General features: G+C 40.5%; 1 protein-coding gene across 1 annotated transcript; it reads right to left on the minus strand.

Moving 5' to 3' along the window:
- Positions 1–2985: 2985 nt before the first annotated feature.
- Positions 2986–6972, minus strand: LOC122082831 (subtilisin-like protease SBT4.3). Its single transcript, XM_042650609.1, has 9 exons — positions 6872–6972; positions 6324–6415; positions 5990–6236; positions 5400–5889; positions 4733–4830; positions 4425–4637; positions 4105–4216; positions 3759–3972; positions 2986–3674 (listed from the first exon to the last, which is right to left on the minus strand). Exons 1-9 carry the CDS (start codon positions 6970–6972, stop codon positions 3124–3126), a joined length of 2118 nt encoding a protein of 705 aa, XP_042506543.1. The 3' UTR covers positions 2986–3123.
- Positions 6973–11446: the final 4474 nt, after the last annotated feature.

Consider the following 11446-nt stretch of genomic DNA (forward strand, 5'->3'; position numbering starts at 1 on the left):
ATTTCGTGCAGGAAATGATTTTAGAGGACATTAGAGCCTTAAACTCCAGTACCAAAGGAGAAGTGAAGACCGTTGCCGATGTCATTTGCTGTCGAAAGTAGGGGTTAAGGATCCAGAATGCCCCTAATCAACATATTTTAGAGGTATTTTGGTGCAGACCACAGATAAATTGGGTGAAGCTAAATATTGAAGGCAGCTCATTGGGCAATCTAGGGCGTGCAGGGGTGGGCTGAATTTTTTGAGACCATAGGGGAAGAATTCTGGAAACCTACAAAATTTCCATGGGAGTGACTGGTGTGTTCTAGGCTGAGGTGGAAGGGCTAATGACTGGGCTATTGCGCGCTCGAGAATTGGGAATAAATTTCCTATGGGTGGAGACAGACTCTAGTGCGGTCACGATATCCATTCAGCAAAAGAGGATCCCCTAGTTTGCACTTTAGAGATGGATTTTCCTCCAACCTTACTTGGAGGCGATTTCATGGAAGATTTCACCTAACTTTAGAGAGGCAAACTCGGCAGCTAACTTTCTTGCTCGTGATGTAGCAAAAACTGGGGCTTCTTGCTATAATATTGCTTTTCCTAATCATGTTTTGGAGATGATTATGAGGATGCTGAAGGAAGACCAAACTTTAGATTTTGATTGACGCTACTCCTCCCCTGCTGATGGCAATGCTGAAGGTGGGGTTAGAGTAGTGGTTTCTTTGTGTCTTTTTGTCATGATTCTTGATGTTGTTTTTCTATTTTTCCTTCTTAATAATATTATCCATTTCTAGTGAAAAAAAATTGGCAATGCCTACGGTGGATTGGGGAAGTCTGCTTTCTACCCTGTTGAGTCTGAGGGGTAATCCCTAGTGTATTTTATCCTGTATTTTATTTTCTCTTTTTAATACAAATGATTCTTTAGCCAAAAAAAAAAAAAAACCTACCTCTTTAAATTTTTACCAGTTTAATTTTCAATGCATGAGAAGTTATAATGTTTGTACATATTCAAAACTTAGATGGCCCAGTCAATAATTTGTGTGTATACTTAGGGTAGAAGCCTGATTTTTATCGGGTGGACTAAGGAGCCTAACCCCTTCCTCGGACCTCAATCTAACACAAACCCCAACCTTTGGTTATATAGTTCAGATAGAGTCAATTTTCAATTTCAATTTCAATTAGCAATGGGTCCTAGACCCTAATCTAGGTGGCGACTGTTGTTTAATAGAGGGACCGATAGTTTCCCCTTATCGAGGGCCTGGTTCTTCGCAGTGGTAACTCTATTGGGGAATTGATGCCAAACTTCATACCAAACCTATTAGCTCATACACGAGTGCTTTGTTTACAAATTGATTGTTTGAACCTTCTAGACAAAGAACATGCTTGCTAGGGTTTTTATTGTAACTAACAAGCATCATGCATTACACTTTCACACACTTGCACTACACTATGCATGGATCAAGGTAATGGCCTTGGCCGTCGCCACTATGTGATAGGAGAACACTTACTAAGTATATATAAATAGTGAACATCGATAATGACACCAAAGAGGACAAACAAGTCCCCACTAATGACAAATCATTATGGAGCCAGAAGAGGAAGACAATACCAGAGATTTTGAGATACTGTTTTCGAGATTAATTCATACTATGACCCTTGCAACAGACAAGAGTTCATTGCACTTGTCGAGGAACAAAATGCATTGAAGGTTGACAACCAATGCCTCAAAGAAGAAATCCACAGGATCATTTACAATTGCGAGGATTGGAAGGTTGTTTACCTTCTTCGGATAAAAAATATCCATGAACAAGTATCCAACATTAAGTCAATGGTTTTCCGCATGGTGGCTGGTGACCTAGACACATCCATGGATCATTTCCTCATGCAACGAGATGACCTCCCTCTAGTAGTACACAAAGAACTGATCCTAAAGGTATTGCAACAACTGAAATGAACGACCTTACTAGCTTCAGCCTTGGCCGGAGATATCAAAATAGGAAGGCACGTCCCAAGAGCTAAACCTCCAAGTTAGCCTAGCATTGGCTTGATTTACACCACCAATGACTTGTAGATCAATGATCTAATTGTAGGATTCGACAAAGAGTAATTGAGAGATATTTTGGTGTTTTGAAGATACACTTTCCCATTCTCAAGACGATGCCTCCATATCAGTTTAGAACACAAGTTGAAATGGTAATTGCTTGAGCAACTTTTGTAGCCAATAAAAATTTTATTAGGAAACAACAAGCAAATGATTGGTAGTTTGGAAAGTATGTTGTGAAGACTCAAGTATCATTGATAATGACCATAACAATGAGGAAACTACAGAGGGCTTCGGCTTGCCGTCCTTAGTTACTACTCAATGACAACATGCATAGGGACATTTTTTTTGATAAAGGTCAGCAAAGTATATTATAAAAAAAAATAAAAGCTTACAAAGCTAAATAAACAGAACAAATTAGATGAAACGAAATCTTAGCTCATGTTGGGAATCTCACTCTAGATCAAAAGTGATGAATGTAGGAGCCATATCCTAGGTAGTTGAATATTGTTGACAAAATATTGCTGATATGATGGAACAAGATGCAACAAATTGATGGGGACCCATGTTTTCATGAGTTGTAAGGATTAAATCCCATTTTCAAGTAGGGCTTTGAGTTAGGTTAGGTTGGGTTGAGCAATTAAAGAGTAGAGAAGAAGTCGTAAGTAAAAAGAATAACATGTTTACCAAAAAAAAAATGATAATAATAATAGGCCAAGAAGAGTAAGCACGCATTTTTAAAAATAAGAATATAAATACCGTGCCAAACACAATCCCCATTCTAAAATAAAAAATGAATTCCAACTTAAAGGTGTTCCAAATGACGTTCTCATTCTAGGTTGAGAATGCATTCCCAGAATGATAATTAAATGAATTCCAACTTAAAGTCATAGTTAATGAACACTGAAGCAACGTAAAATTTTGAAAAAAGATGGTATGGTTTAGACATATACTCAGAATGATAATTAAACTAAAAATTGCAGAATTTATTCAAGAGCAACATGAAATAATACATATTGAGTTTTAATATCCAAAGCACATTGCACTGTCCATCTGAACTGATTTATATGCTTCTATCATAAATCAGAACTTGATAGAAATGACTACATAGAAGCACCTGAAAATGAGTGCACAACAATCGGGCTTCTCACAGTATGAGTGCCATCAGACCACTGTAGTGATGCAGCTACCATAGACGTCTGTGTGTCCAATTTACTTCCAGAAACAGTCACTACAAATGATTTATCCTCGTTCAACGATTTGAAAGAAAGAACACTAGGCTCAACGCTGATTTTGATGTTAGAATGGGAAGTGATGACTGATGTCTTGTAGGTGGAGTTTGCTGAACCAACATTCTTAACTGTCCTTGTAAAATTAATTGCAAAAGGCTTATCATGTTGTTGAAGATGAGCTGTCATTGATGGATAATTGAGATCCAATGGCGTTCCTTTAGTGCCTTGAGGACAACTGCTGTTATCTCCTGATACAATTCTAACCCTTTTGGTATCCCAGCCTATATTGCAGAGGAATTTGATGTAGTCATCATTTAGGATTTCGTATACCAGACCAGGATTTATAGCTTTCACTGGATTGATATGGCCCGCACCGTAAGCAAATTCAGCATCCGGGTTCCTGGTGGCATTCATTGGCCTAGCTATAGATTGAAAAGGAAAATAAAATTGGATTAAATGAAAGCAAATAATTTTACAAGGATATATAGGTTGAAGGAGGGTATTACCAGTGGTCATGAGTGCAGATTTGATGGCAGAAGGTGACCAATTGGGATGAAAAGATTTAACATAAGCGGCAGCACCTGTAGCATGAGGGCACGACATGGAGGTCCCAGATAATATACTGAACTTCACTTTCCTTTCATCAATAGGAGTACCCGACGGTGAACCTAAAAGTGAAAATGCGGCCAAGATATCTACCCCTGGGGCGCTTATATCTGGCTGTAATATATTCGAGAAGACAATGTGATATGAAAGATAATGACAAAATGAATGAAGGGAAAAATATATATTTTTTGTTTTCAGGTGGAGAGAGAAAGAGAGAGAGAGAGAGAGAGAGAGAGAGAGAGAAACCTTGAGAATATCTGGTGTAACTCCATTTGGCCCACGGGAAGAGAATGAAGCAACAGTTGGGGCAGATGAATCATTTTCTGCCTCACTCTTCAAGATGTTTGCTGTAGGGTTTCTGTAGATTATAAAGTTTGAAAGAATATAAAATTAGTACAAAGACAAGTTAATCTACTATATCATTAGAAATTAGCCCTAAAAAAATATTTCCAATGAAATAAGATGATGATGTGTAGAACATTGAATTCATTCTCAGCTCCTTCAGCATCATGAAACAACAACCAATTTATTGATCATTTGAAGCTCAATGATTATTGTGAACTTACTTTGTGGAATTTATGTAAGTCTTGACCTGCTCTGCAGTTTGGGTGTTTAAATGTGTTGCAGGTAAAGGATATGTAAAAGAAAAGTCATTATATTCATCAGCTGACATTACTGTCCCTAGAGCACCAGCGCTCTTTGCTTCTTCTCCTTTAGTTAACTGATCACACAGCAAAATCTTTCCCTTTACCAAATCACTATCAAAGCAGATACAACCTCTGAAACACAAAAGGCAATTGTCTTCACTCGTAATTTGTCATCTAGTTAAGAAAATGGAAGAAGCTAATAGTTAACGAAGGGGGCACTTCATTACCGAGCCAATCTTTCATCACAGTCTGCTGATGCAACATCTTTTCCATATACCAATGGATGCTTTGTTCCATTCGAAGTAAAAGAATTTATGGAACTACCCTGAAATTGAAAAAATTAGTACTTAATTGATGGCATTTTGAACTTGGAGATAATGCAGTTTTCTGCTGCTTTATATGTACAACTAGCTTAGTAAAGCTGATGGAAATTGTTCCTTAAGCATGATTCTAATTCACAATATCCGAAGTGAATAAAAAATCTGCATAATAGGGCAATAAATCACTTAAAATCACTTTTTGAGACAATTTTCTGGTGCTGTGTTTGATATGCATGTTTGGTCGATAATGCATTCCAATAATTCATACCAAACGTAGCCTTAATTTAAAAAAAAAATCCACTATAGAATTATATTTTTTATTTTTAATGCAAGCTGACACATATTAAAGAAAATATTATTTACATTGTGATAACTAATACAATATTAGATAGTGAGGTTAGACAGATATTGTTGGATATTCACTGAGTTTAATTTCTAAGAATTAAAGAAAAATCAGTTCAGTTGTTGCTAGTGTCGTAAGTAAGACAATCTTCTTCCCCTTCCCCAGTTATCCATCATAGGAAAAAAAAAAAATGAGAAAAAAGATTAATCAAGACTGCATAATGCTTCTTACCTTAAGGACCTTTCCATCTCCTAGGACAACCTTATCAATGATATGGCGGTCTGTATTGCTTGCCGCGACAGATAGTATCCAAGGTGCAACACTTGTGGTTGTTTGCCTAACCGGACCACTATTTCCGGCAGATTGTGATGTGAGGATGTCCTTCTGCATGGCATGGAATGCCCCGATTGCTATGGACTCTGAATCAAAGTCAATGTAAGTTGACCCTACTATCGAGATCGAGATGATATCTACTCCATCCGCAATGGCATCATCAAAAGCAGCAAGGATATCACTGTCAGTGCAACCATTTGGACTACAAACTTTGTAAGCTGCAATCCTTGCTGATGGTACACCTCCCCGTGCATTCCCTTGGGCTACTCCGTAAAAGCTCGCATTAGATACTAAGTTGCCAGCAATTGTAGAGGCAGTATGTGTCCCATGTCCTTCTATATCTCTCACTGAATTTTCCCCAGAATAAAATCTCGCACCAATGAGCTTGCTGTAAAAGATTCATGGATAATTGTTGAGATTAATCTATCACATCACTGCATATGATATAAATGGAACTAATAGAAATGATATCAGGCTGAGAGAATTACTTGTTGCATGTAAAATTATTGCCTCCTTTACAAACACCCTTCCATTTCTTAGGAGGAGGGCCAAATCCTTCGTCATCAAAACTTTCAGATTCTGGCCATATTCCAGAGTCAAGAACACCAACAATCACATCACTCTCGGACTTGGGTATTCTTTTCACAGCCGTGGACAAACCAATGAAGTCCCAAGACCTAGTTGTGTGAAGTTGGAGAGTCCTACTAGGAAAAACAGATACTACACCTTCCTTGCCTAACATGACACCAAAGATATTATGATCATATATGTTGTCTTAAAACTGAAGCATAATTTAGAAATTAAAGAAATTGAGTTACTAACTGGCAAGCTTTTGTTTCTCTTGTTCATTGAGTTTTACTGCAAATCCATTAAAACTTCTTCGATAGCTTCGCACAAAGTTGTCAGCTATATAGCTGCACAAAGAGAGTGATATCATTGGTAAGAATTTAGAAACTTTTACATTAGATTATTTCAATGTAACCAACCGTGGTTATATAGAATTATAATCATCCTATGTGGCACATATATAAGACAAAAATATTATCATGTATCACACAGAAGATCATTATGACATAGACATGACTGTTACAGTATATGGGTTGCCCCTTACTGTACGAAGTCAACATTCCCACAACAAGGAAAATCATCATAGAAACAATCTCATTGTAACCAACTGTAAATACCAAACGTGACCAATTTTACATCTGTTGATGCTTTTTGAATTTAATTATTCAAAAATTTAAAGAAATAAAAGAGAACATATTTGAGAATTGAAATAAATTGATTATCCACAGATGTAATTAAAAAAATGCAGATGGAGTGTAATAAATAAGAAACAAGAGTGTTCTCTGACTAATAGAACTAATTACCTATCCTCAAGAACTTCCTCGAGCATGCTAAGGTGCTGAGATGTAAGTGAATATTCTTCACCTTTAGAAATGGCACCCATGTACACAATATAGACCTGCATGGCCATCAACAATATAAACATGATCAATACAATAAGATAGAACCAAGAATATGGCTTAAGAACCATTAACCCAGAAACATGCAAGGATGTATAGAAAGAGAAAGAGAGAGAGAGAGAGAGAGAGATTACTTGCCTTTCTATCTTCTCCAACAGCATCACAACTAATGCTTAGAGCAACAATAAGAAGAACCAGTAGCAGCAAGGGATGAGAAAATGAAGAAGCATGGAAGAAGTTAGCCATTGTTGAATTCCCAAGGCCTAGTGTGGCTACTAAAAATATATTCATAAGTGGGTAGTGGGAAAGAATCCTAATTAATAATTGATTTTAATTTGATTTACTTTCCTATCAAATGTTGAAGCACATATAGAAATACAACTAATCATGTTAATTGATACGTAAAGCATGAGTGAATCACCATGAATCTGCTCACTGCCAACTCTACTTATTTTCTTGAATGAAAATAGTAAGTATTAACCCTTTGTTTCTTTATTTTCTTCCTTAAACTTGTAAGAATCTTTCTCATTCTCCAATGAAACGGGGCTATAGAACTTTACCTTAAACATGTCAACGAACGGGTTCTCTCTCTCTCTCTCTCACTGGTGTTGGAGACAATCCGGTTTCTTAAATGAAACAAATTTTTTATTTTGGATGAATGAAAAATTTTGTATAAATATTAAATGAAATATTAAACTTCAGGGCAACAACATTTTACCAATATGGATTGAAACTTAGAGATTCATGTCAATACCATAAAAAAAAGTGTAAGAGATCAATCTCTTGCATATTTCGATTACAATTTTCGACCTCAAATGTGTAGGTGCGAAAACAATTAGGATCGTCGTACTTATAAGGTCAAAGACATTCAAACAATGATTAATGGAGGGGATAAGATGGTTAGGTTAGTTTTACTATCACAATACCTCCAAGTGGATTTAGCTCTTTAAGCGTGAAATTCAACTTCCACGATAGCTTATTGGCTCTCGTTTAATTCCTGTAGTGACAGAGTGAGAATCCCTTCTTTAAGCTCACCAGAAAAGATTAAGTAGAAATTTTACTTCTTGGTATGAGAGGGAGAGAGAGTATGTGTTCTCTTATTGTTTGAAAGTCATATCTCCTTAATCTCAAAATAAGGAGATCAATCATTATCTTAAGGAAGGGGTGGGAAATTACTATAACTTCTCCGGCTCTATAATGATTAGGCCTACGTAACCACTAAAAAGTGATTGAGGATCAAATTCTTAAAATTTGGAATGTGAGAATTTAAATTCAAAATTTAAACTTTCACATTCAAACCTACTCAGCATGGTGGCCCACCTTGATACCTTGATGGACATGCTATTACCAACAATTCCTACTTGTACATCAAATACAATAGGATCAAGATCCATATCATCACAACATCATATCAAATCTTATATTTATAGATTCTAAAATAACGTACAACTTCTCAAAAATACATGCCGACTAAAATGTGTTGTCGTACAAGGTAAATCTAACACGTGAAGGGATACCCCATTGGGATATGACTCATCATGCACATTAGTATTTACCTATACCATACTATCATACAATCATAATATCATACTATCTTACTATCATACTATTATACTATTATATAAGTGCATGTACTCATGCTCTGTGGCTAATATTTTTTTAGACTATTTTATCCTTCTTTTTTATTTAAATACCTTAACTTCTTTATTATCACTTTTTTCCATCTTTTTAAAATTTTTCTTTTCTTTTGGTACCATTTTTTTTATTTTTAATAATTTTTTTAATTTTCTTATAATTAAATGTCCTCAACTCATATTCAAACCTAGATTCTTTAATCTCACCCTCATCCACGTTTGGAAGGGAAATATTCTGAGAAACAATCATAATATTCCCTGAGGAGATACCATTCATGGGAGATATCTCCTTATCTTGAATGTTAGGATTATCTAATATTGCCTGATGTGATTTGGATGGTAAGGAATCCAAAACAATTTGAATATGTTGCTGCCAAAAATCCCGTATGAGTAGATTCTGCACAAGCACAGACGGTAGAGGCCCGGAGCTTTGTCCGGGGTTAGTCCTCCAACGCTCAAGTTAGGGATCGGCCGCACAGTTTTTGTTAAGGAATAATGGTGAGGGTATTGATGCTTACCTCCTTCCTTCCTCTCGGGCCCTCTTATATATCTCTTCGGGTTTAGGGTTTTCCCTCTTAGAGTCCTTCTCGGGTCCATCTTCTTCCCTCTTAGAGTCCCACTCGAATACGTCCATCCTTTTGGTGGGGAATATTCCCTTCACATAGGTAACGTGGTAGTCCTTGGAATCCCTATCTGGTGGGCGACACGTGTCCCGGGGGTGACACGTGTCCTTTCCCCACTTGGAGATCGATTTGGCTGTATCAGGAGCCCCCTTACTCCCGCTAGGAGTCTCGTCTTGTGGGAGTAATCAAATTTTTTGCAATCATAACTCTTTTCTTCCTCACTTCCACTCTTTTTTTTTTTCCCCTTCGGCCTTCGCTTTGCTCGCGACCGAGGCCTGCGGTCAGCCGAGGTAAAGACCTTCGGCCGACTCGGCTCGGCCTTACCCAGGCCACCGACCAAGGTGGGGATCTTCGGCCAGGTCCATTCGGCTCGGCCTTGCTCTGAGCCCCCAGCCGAGGTGAGGGGACCTTCGGTCAGGTCCATTCGACTTTGGCCTTGCTCTGAGCCCCCAGCTGAGGTGAGGACCGTCGGTCAGGTCCGTTCGGCTTTGGCCTTGCTCCCAACCAAGAGGGGGACCCTCGTTTAGGTCCGTTCGGCTTTGGCCAAACTCCCAAACGAGATGGGGACCTTCGGTCAGGTCCGTTCGGCTTTGGTCGAACTCCCAACCGAGAGGGGGACCCTCGGTCAGGTCCGTTCGGCTTTGGCCGAACTCCCAACCAAGAGGGGGACCCAACCGAGAGGGGGACCTTCGGTCAGGTCAATTCGGCTTTGGCCGAACTCCCAATCGAGAGGGGGACCTTCGATCAGGTTCGTTCAGCTTTGGCTGAACTCCTAACCGAGAGGGGGACCCTTGGTCAGGTCCGTTCAACTTTGGCCGAACTCCCAACCGAGAGGGGGACCCTCGGTCAGGTTCGTTCGGCTTTGGCCAAACTCCCAACCGAGAGGGGAACCCTCGATCAGGTCCGTTCGGCTTTGGCCGAACTCCCAACCGAGAGGGGGACCCTTGGTCAGGTCCGTTCGGCTTTGGCCAAACTCCCAACCGAGAGGGGGACCTTCAGTCAGGTCCGTTTGGCTTTTCCGAACTCCCAACCGAGAGGGGGACCCTCGGTCAGGTCCATTCGGCTTTGGTCGAACTCCCAACCGAGAGGGGGACCTTCGATCAGGTCCGTTCGGCTTTGGCTGAACTCCCAATCCGAGGCGAGGACCCTCGATCAGGTCCGTTTGGCTTTGGCCGAACTCCCAACCGAGAGGGGGACCTTCTGTCTGGTCCGTTCGAGCGCAAACCTCGAGGGTTCGTACTCTCGGTGGAGCCATTAATGTTCGGGTAGTCGTACCGCCTTTCTCCCCATCTATATAGTGTGGGGGGCCATTTGTGGGGCACTTTTCTTTTTTCCTTTGGAGAGCTTACCTTCGGTCTCGGTATTCCTTTCGAAGAGCTCATCCTCGTCTTGATTTCCCTTAGTTTAGCAACACCCAAAAGTAAGTTAATGTCTTGTTCGTCGGGCTACAACCCATCGTCCTCCGAGAGGACGAAGTCAAACCGTAGGCATCGGAGTCCATGGGAGGTCCGAGGGATGTCCTCGGATTCCACCAACTCCCCCTCTTCCCACTACTCATCGTCTGCGGCCTCACCGTCTGGGTCTGAGGGTGGCTCAAATGGTGCTGGATTTAGGGAGAGGGTGCTTGATTCCCGAGCTTAGACCCAGGAGCCCTTAGAAGTGGAGGCTCCCAACATCGTATCCACGATGGACGAGCCAGAACTGGAGGAGCTGAGGGCCTCCTTTGGTGTCTCGGACACTTTCGAGCTCCGGCTGCCCAGACCATCTGACAGAGCCAACTATCGGAACTCCGAGGAGCTGTGCTTGTATAAGGAGGAGTTCAAGGCCGGCCTTCGGCTGCCCCTCCACCCCTTCTTCACCCGAGTGTTTCGACACTATGGGGTATGTCCGACCCAACTGACGTCGAACGGGTGGGGACAGGTGCTCAGCTTCGTCGTCTTCTTCGTAAGGCACCAGAGGCCTCTCTCCCTCCCCCTCTTCATTAACTGCTTCCTCCTTTAGGCCTACAAGGGGCTTTCGGGTTGGTATTACTTTTGCCCCTGGAAGGACCTTCGGCTTCTAAAGGGTTATCAGACGTCCATCCATGGGTGGAAGGAGAATTTTTTCTTTGTGAGATCGTCCGAGGGGGTGCCCTTGTACTGTTTGGGATATCCCGAACCTTAGGGAGGTGAACTCTGCCCCTGCCCTATTCAGGGTAGACGCGGAGTCATTGGCGATGGCGA

Source organism: Macadamia integrifolia, chromosome 6 (genome assembly GCF_013358625.1).
Source record: "Macadamia integrifolia cultivar HAES 741 chromosome 6, SCU_Mint_v3, whole genome shotgun sequence".
NCBI classification, from domain to species: Eukaryota; Viridiplantae; Streptophyta; class Magnoliopsida; order Proteales; family Proteaceae; genus Macadamia; species Macadamia integrifolia.

Coding starts and splice junctions, on each gene's coding strand:
- LOC122082831 (XM_042650609.1), bottom strand. CDS start 6,972: ATGCAGGTCTATATTGTGTACATGGGTGCCATTTCTAAAGGTGAAGAA. Junction 6,416..6,871: donor GAGGAAGTTCTTGAGGATAG/GTAATTAGTTCT, acceptor CTCTTTGTGCAG/CTATATAGCTGACAACTTTG. Junction 5,890..5,989: donor AATAATTTTACATGCAACAA/GTAATTCTCTCA, acceptor AATCTTTTACAG/CAAGCTCATTGGTGCGAGAT.